Source organism: Micropterus dolomieu, linkage group LG17 (genome assembly GCF_021292245.1).
Source record: "Micropterus dolomieu isolate WLL.071019.BEF.003 ecotype Adirondacks linkage group LG17, ASM2129224v1, whole genome shotgun sequence".
NCBI classification, from domain to species: Eukaryota; Metazoa; Chordata; class Actinopteri; order Centrarchiformes; family Centrarchidae; genus Micropterus; species Micropterus dolomieu.
Genome location: NC_060166.1, coordinates 34,339,565 through 34,360,124, shown reverse-complemented (window position 1 = coordinate 34,360,124; position 20,560 = coordinate 34,339,565). Strand labels below are relative to the sequence as shown.

Here is a 20,560-nt window from a genome sequence, read left to right as displayed (position 1 = left end):
ACCACTGTGCAGGCTGGTGGTGGTGGTGTAATGGTGTGGGGGATGTTTTCTTGGCACACTTTAGGCCCCTTAGTGCCAATTGGGCATCGTTTAAATGCCACGGCCTACCTGAGTGTTGTTTCTGACCATGTCCATCCCTTTATGGCCACCATGTACCCATCCTCTGATGGCTACTTCCAGCAGGATAATGCACCATGTCACAAAGCTCCAATCATTTCAAATTGGTTTCTTGAACATGACAATGAGTTCACTGTACTAAAATGGCCCCCACAGTCACCAGATCTCAACCCAATAGAGCATCTTTGGGATGTGGTGGAACGGGAGCTTCGTGCCCTGGATGTGCATCCCACAAATCTCCATCAACTGCAAGATGCTATCCTATCAATATGGGCCAACATTTCTAAAGAATGCTTTCAGCACCTTGTTGAATCAATGCCACATGGAATTAAGGCAGTTCTGAAGGCGAAAGGGGGTCAAACACAGGATTAGTATGGTGTTCCTAATAATCTGTAGGTGAGTGTATATACATGTGCATCAGAACAGAGTGCCAACTGCATGGATGAAATTATGAATGAATCCAGCAAAGGGTTTACATGGAGTATGTGAGCAAATGGGAATAACATGACAGACCCATTAGAGATTGTGCAGCATTACTATGGTTCTGCAGTATATCAAGACTGAACTACCACAAATATTATATTATATATATGAGTATTTTAAATAGTTAGAGATATGTTCAATGTCCTGGTAATTTGTATAAAGCACCTTTACATTGAGAATGAGGACATATCTAAATCTTAAGGACAAAAGAAAACTGTATAATCATCACAAAATGTGTCCTCTCATACTTTTATCTCACTTTTACAGTTTACTTCTCTCTGAATCTCGTACTTTCTTTTTTATTCTTCTATTTCTGCTTGTTTTTGTAACCTTTTTACTTTCTTCCTCTGCTCCCACTATGACTGACTTATTGACCGTGCATCATGCTTTTTCTGCTGTGATTTACACAGCAACTCGTCCTGATCAGAGATGACAGGGGGAAGACCTCCGTGTGGGCAGCTCTGTACTGTTTTGGGGTGTGTGTGTGTGTGTGTGTGTGTGTGTTCATGGGCCTTGAGGTTTGGCCAGCACGTCGATAACACAGACACCCTGTCGTGAAGGCCGTGCGGGAGCACTATTGATGAAATGCTGCACTTAATTTGTGTGTCTGTGACTGACAGTGCGTGGTCTGCATGTACAAGTGTGTGTATGGCTGCTCCCGTAAATATGAGATTGTATGTTTTGTTTTACAGAAATAAAAAATACTACCACGTTTGTCAAAAAATAATAATAATTGTGTCTCTTTCTTTGTGTGTGTGTGTGTGTTTGTGTGTGTGTGTGGGTGCAGTCAGACTTTCCAGGTGAGGATAATTGATGATGAAGAATATGAAAAACATGAAAACTTCTTCATTGTGTTGGAGGAGCCACGTTGGCTTAAGAGAGGAATTTCAGGTTAGTATATGCAGCATGTTTTGCTGACTGAATTTGATTTGGTGTGATTATTTTATTTTACCTCAAAGGAAAAAACTCACAGGATTGTTGATCAGCATGCACATGAGTATCAGTATTGAGCCTCAGTGCTTATTTCAAAACCATCAAACTGAATATGTGTAAACTTACTGAAACCTGAAGGTTCAGAAAGTTCCTGATTTCATTCAAAATAGTCTTATAGCTTGGTTTTTAGTTTGTTGTAGTAGTTTATCCTCTGATTCTCCCGATTATCTACTTCTGTCAAATATGAGCACACAAATGTGAAACACTTTCCACAGTGGTCACTCTTTGTTGTTGTGTCACGTATAGTCAGTTGTTGTAAGTGTCCTTGGGTTTCATGAAAGGCGCTATATAAATTTAAGTTATTATTATTATTATTATTAAAATATTTCCATGAATTTGCTTGGAAATCACAGTTAGGCAAAGTCCTTGTAGAGCCGCTTGCAGTTAGACAACATTTAACATTTAAGAACTTTGGCTTCATTAGAAAAACATAAAATTAAAGAAATCTAGATTTTTCAATAACCAAAATGTATTGTTTTGGTATCAACACCAGTTTCATGGAGGGTTTCACTCTGCTTCATAATGTAATATAAAATACAAACAATAGGAAAGATGCAATTTAACAGGTTTTTTTACATGGTTGGTGCAAGTTTCTATTAGTTCATGTTTAAATAAGCACTGCTAAGTAGAACATTTAATTTCTTATAAGTAATCCAAATGCTGCATATTTTTGTGCTGTTTCAGTTTGTTTATGTGTTTTCTTTCTTCTGTCTTTTGTTCAGTTTGTTTTGTTTTTAACTGCTTCAGTGACCCACTTTATCCACAAGTATCAATAAATTTCTGATTTATCTTAGACACAAAGACACACACACACACACACACACACACAGGGACCTATTGATTCATCCATTGCCCGTGACTACAATCACTATACCACTACCACAAGGACTGGATCGCCTCTTTTATTCTTTAGAATGGTGGAAAGACAGAAATACAGAGAGAGAACAGTATTTATGTGAATTTCAGAAGATTTTCTTAGATGTTAGACGGCCTATGAAGCAGTCGCCGCAGTGTGTTATGAACAAAAACACTGGCGGGAAGAAAGACAGATAAGAGAAGAGATTTTTGTTAATGGTAAACATGAAAACAGGGAGAGCAGAACATAAAGTGATGGTCTGTTTGTGGAGGGAGTGTGAGAGGGTGAGCATGAGTTTAAAAAAAGAGTGAAGTGATGTACACAGGAATCATTATCCAACAACTCTCTAAATTGTTTGTGAGTATTTGTGAGTTTGAGTTTATACTTTCATCTTTAACGTAGTGCAGTTTGATGTATTATTAGATGTATTACTGTTGGTGTCTGGCTGAATGTGTGCTGAATTACTTATTGCTCTTTTTTTTTCTTGACTATACCCCACCCCCGTCCTCTTTACAGCTCTGCTGCTCAACCAAGGTAAGACCATCTGATTCTGCTACTTTAAATTGAAGATTCAAGCTTGATTTGATTTGTTAGGAAATCTGAAGAGGGCTGCAACTAACTTTCATTATTGATTAATCTGATTTTTATTTTCATGATTAATTAATTAATAGTTTGTTCTATAGAATTTAAGAAAATAATGAAAAATGTGAGTGACAGTTTGATATCCTCAGTTGTTTTGTCCAACCAACAGTCCAAAGATATGTAGTTTATAAGAAGAGCAGTCAATTAACTAATCGATTTATCAACCAATCATTTTAGCTGTAAATCTGAGGCTGATCTGATCTGTTGATGAGGAACCATAGACTGTATAAAAGAAGTGGAAGAAGAAGTTTGTACGCTACCGTTTTGAAGCCTCGAGTTTGTCATGACAATGTTGTTACTAGCTTGGTTAACAAGGTGCATGCGTAATTCACGTTTACTGTGATTTACAAAATACAAAATGGACTTACAGAAAAATGATCAGCCGACCCCTAATAAGCTTTCTCAATGGTGATGGTTGAATGTACACAGTGCAGTGGATACGAGTCGCCTCTATCCTGACTGACTGGTCGCCATGGTAGTGACTTGTTAATCACAAGGTAGCCCCTCCCTAAAGCTCACCCTGCTTTATCGTCTTTTTTCTTCTAAATGGGACCATAATTGACTAAATGAACATCATGCTGTATTGAAGAAGACTTGGCTTCACTTCACACCATCGGGTTTGAAATGACTAGTGGGTACAAAAGGTTTTGGAATCTGTGCAGTAGATGCTTCAGACGGCAGCCGTGAACCAATAGTAGGGGCTGCAACTTATTCCTTCAGGCAATGGTGCCCGTCAGTATTGCGTCCACAAAATTTGCTTCTTTTTCCCACCGACTTTTGGCTCAGACTGTTATATCAGGTGTCTAACAACACCATGGAAAAGGAAACTGATGAGTGACTCCCAGTGACTCCCTTTCTTTTTAACCTGAAACAGAAATCTCGCTCTGAAATCTCATGAGAGGTGAGTTGGAGAAAGGAGTTTGTTGTGTACATAGAGGCTGTCGGCTGAAGCCATGTACTGCACGGATTTCAAGACTTTTTGTACCTACGTGTTTCGACCCTAAAATATGTGAAAATTACAGAAATTATCCTTTAATCAGCATTGTGTGAACTCTTTTTGGCGAGGGCTTGAATATAAATGATTATGTTGATTTTGTTTCAACAGTTCAGCCCCTTAACTCGCATAACCTATTGAAGAAAAGAAACATGTTTACACAGGGTTATAGCTTGATGTCATGCTGTTTTTGCCACAGTTTCTGTGGGTTCATCAGTTTTTACCCTGTAATTATCCAGGGAAAGCTTGCTGGATTTACTTTTTCACTATTTTTCTTAACCTGGGGTTTATTTACATATTTTTGGACATCATTCCAATGAGTAGAAATCAAGTTATCAAAGTTATTTATTTATCATTCTACAACACAAGGTTGTACAACAGAATGAAACTCTGTAGTCCTTTCATGCTACACACAAAGACCATAACAGATGATTAAATTTATATTAGAATAGGGTAATAAAACAGTTATTAACATACAAATGTAGATACACGTATTCACCCAGGAAATAATTGTTTTTTAATTTGCTTCAGGGAGAATGTAAGCAGCAATAACACTGTAGCCACTAACTGAATAACATTGTTCAAAAGACAGCTGATGGGACTCCTCTGCAGGAGCTGATGTGTAGCACCGAGGGTCACCGGCTCAAAATTATTGATGATGACTGCAGGAAGTGCACTCAAAGACCAGTGGTGAAATTAAAATAGTGTTCTTGTGAAAGATAAATTTAAAAAAAGTTGCATTCATTTGAAATGTCCTTTAAGTAAGTAGTCTTATCCAATGTACCCATGAAGAGACTCATTATTGTCAAGATAGTTATTCTAAATCTCTTTAACTTATAATTATAATTCAGATATTTGTTTTCGTTTGCAATACATCTGATTAGATGCCACAATTTATTTCAGCTGCAATCGTTGTTTCTGCAGGTTTTCTGCTCTGCTAGGACGTTGTTTGCTCTGCACCACACTGTAATGTCCTGGCTCACATTTCTGGCATCTCTTATAGCCTTGCTTGGGGGGTGCGATGGGTATTTGTCGGTTTACATTTGGATCACAGCTCAACTGGCCTCTGTGAATCTCAGCTCAGCACAATAGAGCAGTTTGGAAATAAATGCTTACAAATGGGTCGGCCCTCCACACTCTGAGCTTGTTTTTTGTGCCGTCACTGTGTGCTGATGCAGATAGATCACCGTGTCTGTGGGCCTTCTTAGAAAACCAAATGGAGTCTACATTTGCTGTGCTTTATCTTATTTATCATTCTATACTTTGATATCATATTGCTTTTTATTACTATTTTGGAGCCTTCTGAGTGGGAGGCAAAAGTAAATTTATTTTTTTTATTTGTTTATATGGAAATTGTTGCTACATTTATTACAAAACAGAGAGGGAAGAAGAAATAATGTTGTCAGCAATGAGTCTAGGATGTCTGTATTGATTTTTGAAAAAAGGGCAGCCTTATGTTCTGTTGAAAATTAAAGTCGCACTGGAAAAGAATTTAATTCAAATTGAAGAGCTCCTCCATCTTTCTAACTGACAACCCATTGATTTGAGTTCAAATTAACTATTGAGCAGGAAGTCCTCTGAGCTCGTCACAAATCAAAATATACAAATGACAAACAAAATTTCCTCCAAAGTGCTGTATCCAAAGGAAATTAAAAATAATAAACCATGCTGCAAACATGCAGCAAGAACAGTTTTTCATTCCCTTGTGCCAAGTAAAGAATATTTATATATTAATTTCCCCGGAGTTCACAGGTCACTGACATCACATGTTTATTGTTTGATAAAGTCTTTGAAACGTTCCAAAATTCAAAATGCCTCTTGCTGCCTCTTGGATCCACCTGTACAAAGCAACTGAGCAGCTTTAACCTCAAATGACTGACTATTAGAGGCAATCAAGGCAGAATCCAGAGGATCCAGGAAGATCAAGTCCTGAGTGATGAAACATCATTGTCCTGAAGGTGACTTCTCATTCACCTCACTCGACTGTCAAAGCAGGAGAGGCAATCTCTTTTCTCTGGTGAAAGCTGAAAGATGTTGTTGCACAGAGGAAGCACCTAAAAGTGAAGCTGTGTGTGTGTAATAATTGTCATTATGTGTCTTACTCTGTGTGTGTGTGTGTGTGTGTGTGTGTGAATGACAGCTTGAAATAGTGTCAATGAACATGTGTGAATGACAGCTTGAAATAGTGTCAATGAACACTGCAGGGACAAATAGCTGCTTTACTCTCACAGTCTTTTCATAATTAAGCACGTCCGCTTTTGAAGACGGGGGAGGGTGGTAAGCTCTGTCAGTTCTTTACACAAACACTTTAATTTCCTACTGTCTTACTCCTTACCCCTTATTTCTGCATGTGGGTGCAGTTTGCCTTCATCCACCAGAAACTCTTCCCTACATGGACTTTGTCACTCTTTATACTACTACACTTGAAATCCTAAAGGCTTTGACAAGTTAACCAGTTTTTCCAAACAATTTCTCGCTCTTTAAAATAACATATTTAGTCTTGGTTTTTGTCGTACAACTGCAGATGCACTTGGCAAGGCAAGAACATTTTGAAGTGTCTCCCAGGAGACTCTCAGTCGCTACTGTTCTGAATCAAGTGCGCATGTGCAAGAGTTCAAATCTGGGGTTACCATCTAGACATGACGAACTATGACAGGAGCAAATGAGAAAGTCTGGTGACATAGTATAAACAGCGACTTTATAACAGTGGCATTCCATGTTCATCTTCGCTCTGGACACAAGCTACTTCAGACTCTCCCCCTATCTTTAGGTTTTTTGATGCACAGCGGTACCAACATTATGAACAAAGCTTGTGCATCAGGCTTTCATCACGCTTCCTGACACAACATAATCCTCTTGTGACTGTCCCAGTCAACATGGACCTACTTACAAGTTATTTCTTATTTAATTGTCATAAGGTTCCATGACTTTGTCCACACAGGAAATCTGAACAAACAAAATACATTTTCATAAGTGTCATTACATTTTATGTGTTTTATTTAACTTTTGTACACCAAAAATGGGTGGGTGAGACTACAATAAAGCCCCTTTTACACTGGACAAAAGACCCACCTAACACCTGCTAATATCTGGCTCTTGTCTTGAGTGTGAAAGAGTACAATCAGCATTCATTATTTTTAAATAGTCTATGGGCCCCCATCCCAGCCTGAGGTGTCTGAAAAGTGAAGCCGATGTTGTAGTGCCCTAAACCTGCGTTCTTTCTAATCACCAGCAGGGGTCGACTGCACTGGTTGCAAAAAGAAGTTTAATTGTATTTAAGCTTATGACAAAATGACCCTACTTCTCACTTGATGTAGTACCTCAATAAACACTTTCCTAACAAGTTGATGGTCGCAATCGCTAGTTTTTAAGTCGCCTTCAATACAGCTAAATCCACCCTCTCTCCCAAATATGGTCACTTCTGGTTCCAAAAATCTAATATGGCAACGGCCAAAATGCCAAACACAAAACGGGGGTCCACAAACCAACAGTTAATGTCACTGTGGCTGTGTCCACCTCTTTTATACAGTCCATGGGCTTCACACAGCGACCACTACTACAGTAACACTTTCACTGGCCTCCATGCTGCTTTCTGCTGTTTGCTAACCCTGTTTAACGGCACATTAGAAGAAAGAGAAACTTTACTGGTAGGAGTCATTCGCTTATTTTTAGCGGGTTAACCCGGTTTTAAAATTTATATGAGATCATTTTGGTGTAAGAAGGGTATTACTGTTGTAAACTTAAGCTCAACCTTTCCCTAATTGAAACTTACGCACAGATTACGCACTTTTCAAGTCCCTCTCCCATGTTGCGTGAGAACACACGCACATACATACATTCGTGCACACATCAACTCATGTGTTGATACAGAAGTGATGTAGTGCAGCTCTAAATAAAACGCTGACTCCAAATACATTATTGATATAGGTAGAGCTTGGAAATATCTGTGATATGCATTTCACTTTCAATCCACCATCACTGTTGGTGTCCTTTTTTCCTTCACATCATCTTTCCCTGCTCTCGTTTCCACCCCCACTCCTCCCTCCTTTCTTCCCACAGAGGGGGTGGAGGGGCAGATGAGTGCTGAGGAAGAGGAGGCCCGGAGGATATCTGAGATGGGAAAGCCCATCCTGGGAGAGCACAGTCGCCTGGAGGTGGTCATCGAGGAGTCGTATGAGTTCAAGGTGCACCGTTCATCTATTTATTTTCCTTGTAGTTTCCTCTGGAAGAACTGCGCCCTCTTTGTGTTTTGTGCTGTAAAAGGACATCTTCAGCTGCTCCTAGTGTGGAGTGCAAGTTGGCAGAGGCTGCCAAAACTGTGTTGATGACTTATTGATGGAATTCCATAGCAGCTTTAAAGTTTATAACTCAACCAGATAATTTTATTGTAATTATTTGAACTTGTAGTCTAATAGCAGAGTAGCAGAGCTGCAGGCAAAAACAACTAAAATGTAAGCCTTTTTATGTTGAGGATGTAATTTCAAGCCTGTCCAAGCAAGATATAACAGAATCTCTTCTAAAGTCAAAATCAGAGAAGGAATGGGTCAAAGAAACAGACTGAAGAATTGAACTTTTTTTTTTTCATGTTATATAATCTACCTTTACACTCTTTCTCACACTAGTGAACCCAGGTCCTAACTCTCTCAGCAAGCACGTCTAATATAGGTTTGAATTATTGAAAATGCATGAGTTGACCTCAATACAGCAGCTAGTTCAAGGCATGCAGAATTTAAATTCTCTCCTTTCAGGCTTCCACTGCTTTCCCCTGTGGATGAACAGCATCATCGGAGGAAACGAACTGCGAGCAATCCAAATATTTTAAATGTTCATTGGGCTCAGGTGTATTTTCAGCTTTATAAAAGCAACCACATAAGCCAACATCCACTTCCTGCCACCCCAAGCACTAAAATTAGTTTAGTTTATTGTCATAGCAGCAAGTCTCAGTTCACAAAAGCTCCAACACAGAGAAGGATGTTATACTAAACCATCTGTTTTAAATGCTCTTAAGAAATTTCAAACGATGGATTCTAATTAAGAAAATGTTCCAGTTCTCTCATGTGTGGCTGACTATATCAAATGTTGTTTTACTACAAGTACTGGGGGAAGAATCACATTGTTTTACGACAAGTCTGTGTGAAGTGCACAGAATGAAGGATTTAAATATCAACAAGCGCTGATCGTGAACTTCACTCGAAACATTTATCTTTTGTCACATTGAGCAGTGGAAGCTGGTCACAGGCTTTAGCTACCTTTTGGTTAAAGTTACAATGAAAATGGGTGAAATTTGCTTATTTGTGTGAGTGTGTCGATGCATTTCTCAGGAAACCTAGGCCCTTTGAAGCTCTCTTGGGGTCTTTTACACTTTCCCATTATCTCTAAGTAACATACAAATGATTGCACAAAATATTTGACAATGGAAAACAACTCAACTCAACAGAGGAAGCAAACATCCTCCTGACTTTAAGCCGATTAAAAACAAACAGAGGCATGGACTGAAATAATTACATGGGGGGAGAGTGTACAAAAGGAATGAGCACTAAACAAATGACTTTTTTTTTTAAAATCAAATAAATGAGAGCCCATCGTTCCATCAAACACAGTGCACTTATTAAATATTCTCATCCTCTATTTGATTAGGAAGTCAATTGACCCCCTGTGGACATATAATGGCAGTTGTCTCCTATGATTTGTGCCTAGTGAGAACCGACTGAGGATAATGCAGTTTGGTGTGATTGGCATTTAGATATAAGACTCAGGAGATCAATGTGAGTGGACTGAGAAGCTCTGTTTGCTTTGTGCGCAAATAAATGAATGCCTCTTGTTGATAGTGTCAGTGTGTGTCTAAAGTAGATAGGTTGCTGCTCATTTTTGTATTTTGTAGTTAGACTTGCTGAGTTGTGTTTCTCTAAAAACCTTGCATGTAATCTCCAGTTTCCATTACCCACAAAATAGTTTCCAGTGTATTAACAAATAGTTTGGCACATAACCCTCAGAACAGATAAAACAAATGAGATATAACTTAGTGAACTTTAGAGTTGGTGATTTTTGTAACAGTGGAAAGACTAACCAAGACAGTTTTGATGAGTTTTTAATTAGTTTCTGTCTGAGTTTGAATAAAGTGTGTTTTACAATAAGTTAACAAGGCAGTTAGAGAGAAAGAGAGAAGCTTGAGTTCAGAAGGTGTACAGTTTTATAGTTCTGTTTCATAAGGAGGTCTTCTGAAGTAGCAATGGTGCTCCTCATGACAAGTAAACTATTAGTATATATCTTTAAATTATGATAATAATAATATAATAACCTTTATATATACGCCACAGTGTTACAACATGCTTTACAGGGTTGAACTAGAATAAAAACATTTCAGGAGATAATGAGGCAAATAATATCAGACAATTAATAGAAAAATAAAATGGAATAAAATAAATCAGCAATAATGTTAATAATCCACAGCAGTAATAGCAGAGCAGATTAGACATCCTGGAAATAAAGCAGTGTTAAAAAGCATATTGTTTTTAAAGACAAGTTTTTAGTGATATAAAAGATGTCACTGATTCTTCACTTAATATGTGTCCATCATCTGAGTGTCTTTAAACTTTAAACTTTAAACATAAATTTTAAAAAGACAGAAGTGCCTGATTCCTCCGACAGCGTTTCAGATATGTTGTTTGTGATACACATCTAATAAGCTCACTCTCACTTGATTGTCACCTGCCCTTGCCTGTAATTAGTTGCTAATGAAAACTGTGTGATGTAATTCTAAATTGATAGAGCACCGTTGACAAGCTCATTAAGAAGACCAACTTGGCGCTGGTTATCGGCACACACTCCTGGAGGGAACAGTTTGTGGAGGCGGTCACTGTCAGCGCAGGTGAGCTCTGTGTGTGTGTGTGTGTGTGTGTGTGTGTGTGTGTGTGTGTTGTAAGTAGACACATTGCTGGAGTGAACTAAGTGTGATCAGGGGTGTAGGACTGGGGGGACAAAGAACTGCACTGGGTATGGCCCATAGACTGAGTCTATGTGCAGGGTCCATTATTTTGTGCTACACCTGTGAGTGTGATTAATGTTTACCTGAAGTTTATTGTTCACTATATCCATCTGTAAAAGTTTCATCATGCTGTAAACCGTCCAAGCGCAAGTTCCCTAACGAGCTTTGAATAGTGACTTAAAATCATTTAGTTTTATTATGATGTTATGCATTGTTTTAAAAAGCAGTTAATTTGTTTATTTCTTCCAAATGTTCTGTAATTACTGTTGTTAATAGAGGTCCTGGCCTTGTTGTTTTGACTGATAATGCATAAAAGCAGCCTGTTAACATTTTGTAATCTTAGGACTAAACTTGCCAACTTACTATTTAAAACACATCTACCCCATCTGCACCCTTTGGAAAATAACCCACTCTGTCTGTCTGCGTATTTCATGTGCAGATGTTGTACATCTCTGTTGACACTGTGTGATTTTGCACTGTCACAGAAGAAAGTTGCCAATTGTCAATCAAAAAATCCATCAATTAAATTACATTTTCAAAACACGAGAGCAAGCAGATGACGTGTCGCTGCTTGTAGCTGGGTTTTTTGGTTCATACTATGTACAAACATTTTACCAGCACCATCTGATATGCCTCTAAACTGACATCATGCAGTCATACAGGCTGCAACCAAGAGTTTAGTAAACCTAAATCTTTTGACATAATTAACTTGCAAGATTGTTGTTATTGCATCATATACTGTAGGTTCCACTAATTTAGATGGAAGCTGATTAATATGACTTACTACTAGTAGCCCACCTGACGTCTAGACCAGTTTTGAACCAGGTGTCTGCAGCCTTTCTCCACGTAGATAGTCAGCTCTCCCAATTAAAATACTAAATGTTTTGCCAGCATGATCATTTGAAACAGATGAAGAAAAAAGTCATCAGCATGAAGTTAATTGAGATAAATTCGAGTTTACAGTAACTCTCTGGGCTCCCTCTTTGCCTTTCTCAGTGGCTCCTTGGCAGTGTAAGAAACAGCCGCCAGCTGTAATGCAAGCTACTATTATTAGTTAGCTCTTTGAGAAATTTACAGTTAATTACCTTAAGAGGAAACACATGAAGTCTCAATTTAAAGAAGTGAATGTACACAAGAGGGGGCATGTCACTTTTATAGGGTTTTTTTTATAGTTCTCTTTTTACCGTCCAGCCACAAAAGTCCACTTTATAGAAGATCTGTAGTGATCAAAAATGTTAAAACACTCATCAGTAATCACCATGCACTTAAAATAATGAGCTTTTCTACTTAGTTGTTTATTATTTCTGATATACAGGACTCCCTCGTAAAAGAGACTGTGTCTCAATGGAACTTTCTTGTTAAAATAAAGGTTTAATAAATAAAACAAGCAGCAGAGAGCGCTCTCGTCTCTCAGGCAACATTAAGGCTGCACAACCTTATCGGTAAAGGTTGTTGGGGCTGCAACAAAATATTGAGGTTGGACTGCCAACCTCAATGTTTTATTAACAGTTAATATTGTCATTAAAAGATGCTAGAATTTGTCAGTGAATGACAAAATAATAAAGCTCAGTGTTCTTTGTCGTAAACATCCATTGAAACATTTGAAAGTGTTGAAACCAAACCTAAACCCCTGTTAATAAAGCTTTAATTGAGTCAATAAAGTTTTATTTCTGTCAATAAAGCTCATTAACAGCAGCTGTTAAAGAATTAAACCTGCCTTTGAGTGACTGTAATGTATTGACCCAAACAACTTTGAGATCTCATTATTATGTCACAAAATTAGGAAATATTGACAAAGTCCAAAGGTGCTCATTGGAGAATAATAATGTTCAAATACTTGAACACAAATAGGTGTTTCTATTCAAGCACGAAATGTTGGTGGGACTTGATTTGTAATTCAAGGCTACCACCTAGTGGAAGTAACAGTTCACTACAGACGGTAATTATTCCACTTTGGCTTGGACATGAAGGTTTGCATTTAACCCCCTGAAAATGCTGTTTTTATTTTAATATCAATGTGTTTCTTCTTCTTCTTCAGTCATGCACCATCTGTGTCAGTGTGAAGTTTCTGTACATGTTTTAAATTTCTCAAGACTGTTCTGAATGATCTTCTCCCTGATTTTCATCTAATATTCCTCCTGTTTTTCTCCCCTCAGGTGACGGTGACGATGATGAGGAGGGTCGGGAGGAGCATCTTCCATCTTGTTACGACTACGTCATGCATTTCCTCACCGTCTTCTGGAAAGTTCTGTTTGCCTGTGTCCCGCCCACAGAGTACTGGAACGGCTGGGCCTGCTTCTTAGTCTCCATCAGCGTCATCGGCCTCCTCACGGCCGTCATTGGAGATTTGGCGTCACACTTCGGCTGCACTGTGGGGCTCCGGGACACTGTAACCGCTGTGGTGTTTGTGGCATTAGGAACTTCCATCCCAGGTGAGTGAATATCCTCTTTCACTGTGTGAGAGCGGTAACATAGGGCAGATATTTAATTGGTATCCAGACCGTGTGACATTAGCAGACCTTCAATATCCTAATAATCATACATTTAAAAGACTAAATCAAACTGCAGATACATCATGAATTTCCGGTTTCAGCAGTAATTTGTGAAGAAGGTAAAAAGCATGCTAGACAGAGCACATCCCTGGGGATATCCTGGCATAATGGGACCTGTTTGTCAAGAAGTTCACATCAATTAATGAGATTTAAATTTACATTTACATGAGAAAGAAGTTTCTCTGTTAAATTAACACATTTAAGGCCCTGAGTGTGGTCTTCTCAAAGCCGTACGCAATCTACTTGGCCTTCCATGTCCCACAGTATCTCTTGTTTTACCAGTTTCTTAAAGCTTTTCATCACAAAGAAAGTGAGAACAACAAAGTCTTTTGTCATTCAGGACATTATGGTTCTCATTTTTTTGCTGCAGGGATAACGATATATATATAATAATAATACATTTTAATATTTCAGGAACTCTTTGTAGTTGAAGAGACTGAAAAGTGAGAGAGAAAAAATATAGTGCTGTTTGATAGGCTTTTACCTAACTTCTGTTTAAAATTCTTTGTAATTATTGCACATTGGTTTTACCACTCCACCTTTTATTTTTCAGTTTCCTACAGACTGAAGGTTTGTTATTTAGGTCTGTTCCTCATAATACAAAATGTCTGGAGTAACTTAACTGCAAGAATGTCAGTGTGAAGTTTCATCTACATTTGATCACTTTCCTGCAATATTAAAAGCATTGCCAAGAAAAACAGCACCAAATGTCTTTTTGTGTGAATCTTCAGCATGCAACTTAATATTTATCTGCATCCACCTCTTATATTGCAGCTCGCTGAATGATTTACTCTCTCCACCTCTTTCCCTTATCCCAGACACCTTTGCTAGCAAAGTGGCTGCCATACAGGACCAGCACGCTGATGCGTCCGTTGGTAACGTCACCGGTAGCAATGCTGTCAACGTGTTCTTGGGGATCGGCGTGGCGTGGTCAGTGGCCGCCATCTACTGGAGAATCAAAGGGAAGGAGTTCAAGGTGGACCCCGGGTCGCTGGCCTTCTCTGTCACACTCTTCACCATCTTTGCTTTCATCTGCATGGGTGTGCTTCTGTTTAGACGCCGGCCCTCCATTGGCGGAGAGCTCGGTGGCCCGAGGATGGGCCGCATTCTAACCAGCCTGCTGTTCCTGGGTCTGTGGTTCCTCTACATCCTGTTCTCCAGCCTGGAGGCCTACTGCCACATCAACGGCTTTTAAAAAGGAGATGGAGAAAGTTCTGGAAGAATATTGCACAGCAACACACACGTATACTTTGACACTCAGTCCATACAGTCCACAGTTCAACATGAAGCAAGTCTAAGATTCATCTGTTTCCTAGGGCTCATTGCAGGAAGTACCTGGAAGTATCCTGACCTTTGATGCATGGATACTAAATACTTCAGATACATGTCCACACACACACACACACTATATTTACTCATGTGTAAACAGATCATAACAAACACACGCACGCACAGTTACAGGCATGATGAAGGGCGAGGAGAGGAAGTGTTTGTGAGGGGTGAGAAGTGTGAATACAGAAGGTTTCAGAGTAAAGCAGAGAGAGATGGAGAGAGAAAGAAAGTGATTGTGATGTTGACATTTTAGAGGTGAAAAGAGAGTCAGGTCAGAGTCAGTCCATACGGTAACATGACAAGCCAGGTGGGTTTAGGTTGGATTGGATGAGCTGTCCTGTAGTATCAGACCACGGATAGAGAAGAGGATGAAACAGAAACCTGTACACACCAGACAAAATGTATTGTTGCAGGAACAACATCTTTGTTCGTCCCTCCCACCTCTCCTGTGTATCACATTAACTTTACTTGTACAGCTTCGCGTTTCTTCACTGAGGAGAAGGAGCCCTGTGTGGAAAAAAGGAGTGGAATGTTTACAATAACAACAAAATTTACAACAGTTTGTTTACTACAGGAGGTTCTTAAAAAGTGGTGATGCTTGTCTAATACACTGTATAGATAAAGGCAGTTCTCCACACACGCTGTAAATAGTAAAAAACCAGTGTACATAGAGTGTATTGTTTTCAGTAGGCAGACAGTGATGCCTACCAATGACAAGTTAGAGAGGGTGGAAATGTTATCCCCCAGAATGCATATCTACTAATCTGTATAGAAAGTCAGCACAGTACAGCAAAAAGAAAAGGAAAAACAACATGTTCTTCTGTGAGAAAAGCTTAATTTGTTTTTAAACTTCATGCTCAGATCACCGCAGATCCCAAACATTAGAAACGTGAAGACATTTTGATGAGTGTGGGACTGACGGTGGCTTTGGCAACATACTAATAGGGACTCAAGTCTTAGCTGACCAAGCAAATTACTGATAAGCTGGTGAAAGAAAAGTGGATAAATGTTTTTAAAGAGCCATACCTCTCCAGCAGCCTGCGTTCTAGTCAGATGTCATACATAAGGATTATTGTTTGCATGTGTAGCCGGATACGGAGCATCTTCACATAAGTCACATGTATACTATTTACAAGGGAAATCCGCCTGTAAATGACATCTGCTCAGTGAACAGAAGCTACCAGCTGGTCTTTGATGTTAGATCTTCCCGTATAAAGATGTGTGTGTCGGCAGACAGGAAGAGTGGAACTAAAAGGACATTTATCTCCCAGAAAGACTTAATTTGTGTTCATACACTCCCACTGTGAGGAGTGTAACTAAAAGACACATGGAAACTTTGTTCAAGGCTTGTTGCTCCATCCAGGTGGACTGAGATCTGAGTGCAGACACTGAACTACAGCCATTACCGTGTCATTGTGGGTAGTGACAAACTAATCCATTACTGTGGCATGTATCCTGACAGACATAGTCATAATAGTTCTTTACCGTTAGCGACAGCAGCATGGTCAGATAAAAATGCATGGATGGTCAAACAAGACTTAACAGTGTTAGTTTCCTTTCAAGACTCTAAAGCCAGTAAATCATGATTAAGTTGTTACAAAACAGATTCCAATCACCAACATTCAGTCTGCTACAGCGTACTGATTAGGACACGAGATCCTAAACTACACTTGCATTAGGATGCAGGATGCTAGTCAACACCACACTGATGCTTCAAGCACCCATACAATGCCTCAAGGAAAACTCTCTCTCTAAAAATCGAGTATTCAAGCTTTCAGTTGTACAAACTGTCCAGGCTGCACTTTATTTACTTTATATACCTAAAACATACTGTGTTGTTCTTTTTTCTTTAGTTGACAAAGTTTTAGCGTGCAATACATGAAGTGAGAGTCACTGGAGGAAAACTATGAAATGTCTGAAGTTCTAATACAGCACTGGATCCAGGTGAAACGACCACATTAAGTTTCTTGTCGAGTGGAAAGGGATTGTTGTAGTTTGTCCCACCCAGCTGTGCGTAAAGCACAATATAAGTACCAGTCATGCTAAAAATTGCTACCCATTTTAATGGAAAGTCTGCACATTGTTTCAAAGAACTAACTAAGGTCTATCCTCTGTTCTCCAGTCTGTTTACATGCTTTGCAGACAGCTAACATGACCACAGAAATGTGTACAATGCTGCAGTGTCTTTATAAGTTTGACTCAAGATTTTAGTTTCTACAACCATAGTATCATAGCGTAAGCTGTTTTCAGTGGAAAACACATTAGAAAACACTGCCCCTCAAGGCATGTATGTGTTGGTCAGTATTGCATGGCAGAGTTGGAAAATATAGTAAAATGCTCACAAGCTACTGAAACTACTGGCTGCTAAATAGACAGTAAAAATCGATCAGAGCAACAACTAGAGAGCTTTACACCGTTGACAAACACTGATCTAAATGCAGACATGCTCTGATTTGCTGTGACATTTACACACTGACATTTCAGGTTCATTACTTTAAACAATGAGTAGCAGGAAGCCGAAGAGTCAGTGCATGAAAAAATGTCATAACAAATGTAAAGCGAGCAGTATGCAGCATCTTAGTATGATCACATAGTAGTTCACTATTAACATGAGAAAGATTTGATTTATCATTAGGACACATCACATTCAACATTATAATTACTGTAATATTCACTGCCTAATATCAGTCACATTAAACAAGACATTGTATTTTGTGCTGCAGCGGCACATTTCACCTACACTGATAAGTGCTATACATGTGGAATTTGTTATAATACACGATAATATTGGAAAATTTTGATTAGTCCACCGTTAACTAACTATACTTTGTAAACTTTCTAAAACCAATTTTGTATCTTTTCCTTGCGCATATAGCCAAGGTAGATTTTTTTGTACTTCTAAACAATGTTTAGAATAGTATCAGTATATACCGTCGGTAGTGTAGATTACATTGTTAACTGAATTTAGTGGATTAGATTTTGATATATTTGAGCTCCCCTTTGCTCAAACTGCTCAAACGGTGTAGTGTAACCAAACATAATCCCATCTAATTTACCGAAGTACATTGTCTGCTGACTTGTTTGTTTCTACGTTACTTGTGTATGTATATTTCTTCTCACAAGATGATTTATTTAGATATTTATTTATTTATTTATAAGAAAATTATTTATCTATGGATAAGCTGTGCCACAGTCCCTCGAGGCAAGCAGTTTGAAGTTTAGTTCAAGGAGTGTAGTTTTAATGTGCAATACAGAAAACAATTAAAACACATCTTATTTTGTTAGTAGCTTTGACGAGAGGTCAGTTCACATCTTTTTCTGCTCCAGTGTTCGTTGTAATCCTCCAGTAAGATATATTTCTTCATTCAGTTATCTTAAAGGAGGAGGTTTTGAGTGTCAAGTAGCATGTTTACATGAAGAAACATCGAGGAACATTGCTAGTATAATTGTCAGTCTCGGGTTGTCAGGAGCTAATGAAGAACTTTTTGTAGATATTAATGGTGGCTGTGACGCAGGTCAGTGGTGTGTGAGGTTGGAACAGTAGCTTTACTGTAGTCTACTCACTAATCCACCAGGTGGGACCAAGATTACACATCACACACACACATCACACACACACACACAGAGGTCTGCTGAACTCCTGTGTACCGGGGGGTACAGAATGGATCAGCTCTGATGTACCCAATGTTGTCCCAGCAGCCCGGTGTGGCTCAGCACCTGAAAAACAGAACTGCCTACAATGTCCGGACAATGTTCCATGTTTCCATGAACTTCTGTACTAACTGTCTGGCTTCGGCCTTTGCTGTTCTCTAGCTAGATGTGATGCCTCCGCAGGCAGCCTCTCCTCCTCACCCACCCCTCCCCAGTGTCCGTCTGTGTTTGCTTCCCCTCCGTGTTCCTCTGCAGATGCATGATGAAGAATTCCTGTGTACGTGTCTTAGCAGCATGGTCTACTGTGATGGACATCTATTGGCATATTTTACGGGGTTGATTACCCACAGTTAGAATCCCAAACACCAGAGGCTCTTTGTGAAATAAAATGAGCAAGTGGCACACACAGACACAACCACAACTCCATACAGATATACTGAAGAGATTCACACACACACAGCCACACACAGAGACAACATTTATGGACTCAGTGTCTACTGCTTATTTGTTCTGTTACCTTTAGAAGCTGTGAAAAGAGAGCTTGCTCTGTTGTGTCAAGGCTATGTCCGAAACGAGCAACATCGCAGGTCATCTTTTTGTTTGTTGGTGTACAATATTTCCGTGTCTGTGTAAGTGTTCCCCCTCTTCTTCTTCTTCTTCATCTTCTTCTTACTCTTAACCCTCTTCTCCCATTTGCTATTCCCCCAGGCCTTGCTCTTCAATGTGTCTCTCTGTGAAGTTTTTTCCTGTGATGATGAAAATGTCTCTCTCTGCCTGAACCTTTGTAGGGAAATAATGACCGAGTTACTACAATATCTTGTGATAGACATAGACATTTATTCAATACTGTAATAAATTATTAACTGAAGATGATATTTAAGTTTTTTTTATGAAATGCGGGACAAAATTCTGAGAAAAAAAATGACTACTTGTTTTTGAGAACATGGCATGAGGTGTAATGTGTTACTGAAAGAAAATGAAGGTCTTTAATCAGGTGAAGTTGACCTTATTGGAATATAGTTTATTTATTTTCAAGGCGTAACGTGTCTGAGTCATTATTTTTGCTCTAAATGAGGACGGAGTACGAGACAACAAACCATGAGACATTTTGCAGGTTAACCATAAAGTTCAGTCTATAGTGTGCACTGTGCAAAAAAAATAAACATTTCTAAAATAAAATAAATAGAGTATTAGACTTGGAATGAGCAGGACTTGGAGAGGAATCCAATCCTACTTCTGACTGGGCTCTTTGACAAGTAATGTTAATAACAGTCACTTAATACGGAAGCTCTGACTTTAGGGCCCCCTGACCTGTGTCTGGTGGGCCCATTTATCAAACACACAACTACATACACACATCCTGATCAGAAGTGCATTAGCCTATTATGACTTAATTTTAATTCATGCTGATCAAAAGTAATTTTGCAGAATATTTATTATTGTTCTGTGATGCTAATAAGACATGAATCAGTTAGTCAATAGACAAAACAATAATTGGCAATATAAGTCATTTATAAAGCCAAAATGCCAAATATTCTCTGGTTTCAGCTTGTCAAATGTGGGGATTTGCTGCTTTCCTCCATAGCGCTAAATCAACAGATTTAGAGATGACCATGCATCCCTCCAGCCCAAGAAAGCAAACTCTTACTGTCTGCCAGCCAAGTCTTCACCTCGACTGACTTAAACAGAACAAAGCAAAATCAGTACACAATAACACAATAACGAAGTGTACATATTATTATTGACACAAATTTAGGAACTGGTATGAAACTACCGGTATGCAGCCCGATCTACAACAGGTTGGTTTTGGTTTGTGGGAAAAGGAGCCACTCACGAGTGAAGTGGTTTGTTTTGGTGCAGGGACATGTTTGAATGTCTCTGCATTTAAGAAGAGGTGTGTAGAGCTTACATACAGAGCTGTGTTGCTATGAGCATGTCAGTGAGTATACAGTCTA

The 20,560-nt window shown here is 38.9% G+C and overlaps 1 protein-coding gene across 2 annotated transcripts in view; it reads left to right on the top strand.

The window, feature by feature from the left end:
• Nucleotides 1-19,640, top strand: part of slc8a2b (solute carrier family 8 member 2b) — a 159,773-nt gene extending 140,133 nt beyond the window's left edge. For both annotated transcript variants that reach the window (XM_046072948.1, XM_046072947.1), the window contains 6 exons: nt 1,388-1,491; nt 2,966-2,983; nt 8,145-8,269; nt 10,854-10,953; nt 13,227-13,502; nt 14,441-19,640. In XM_046072948.1, the coding sequence (XP_045928904.1) occupies nt 1,388-1,491; nt 2,966-2,983; nt 8,145-8,269; nt 10,854-10,953; nt 13,227-13,502; nt 14,441-14,817 (1,000 nt within the window). In that variant the 3' untranslated portion in view covers nt 14,818-19,640. The remainder of the gene's footprint in view (nt 1-1,387; nt 1,492-2,965; nt 2,984-8,144; nt 8,270-10,853; nt 10,954-13,226; nt 13,503-14,440) is intronic.
• Nucleotides 19,641-20,560: the final 920 nt, after the last annotated feature.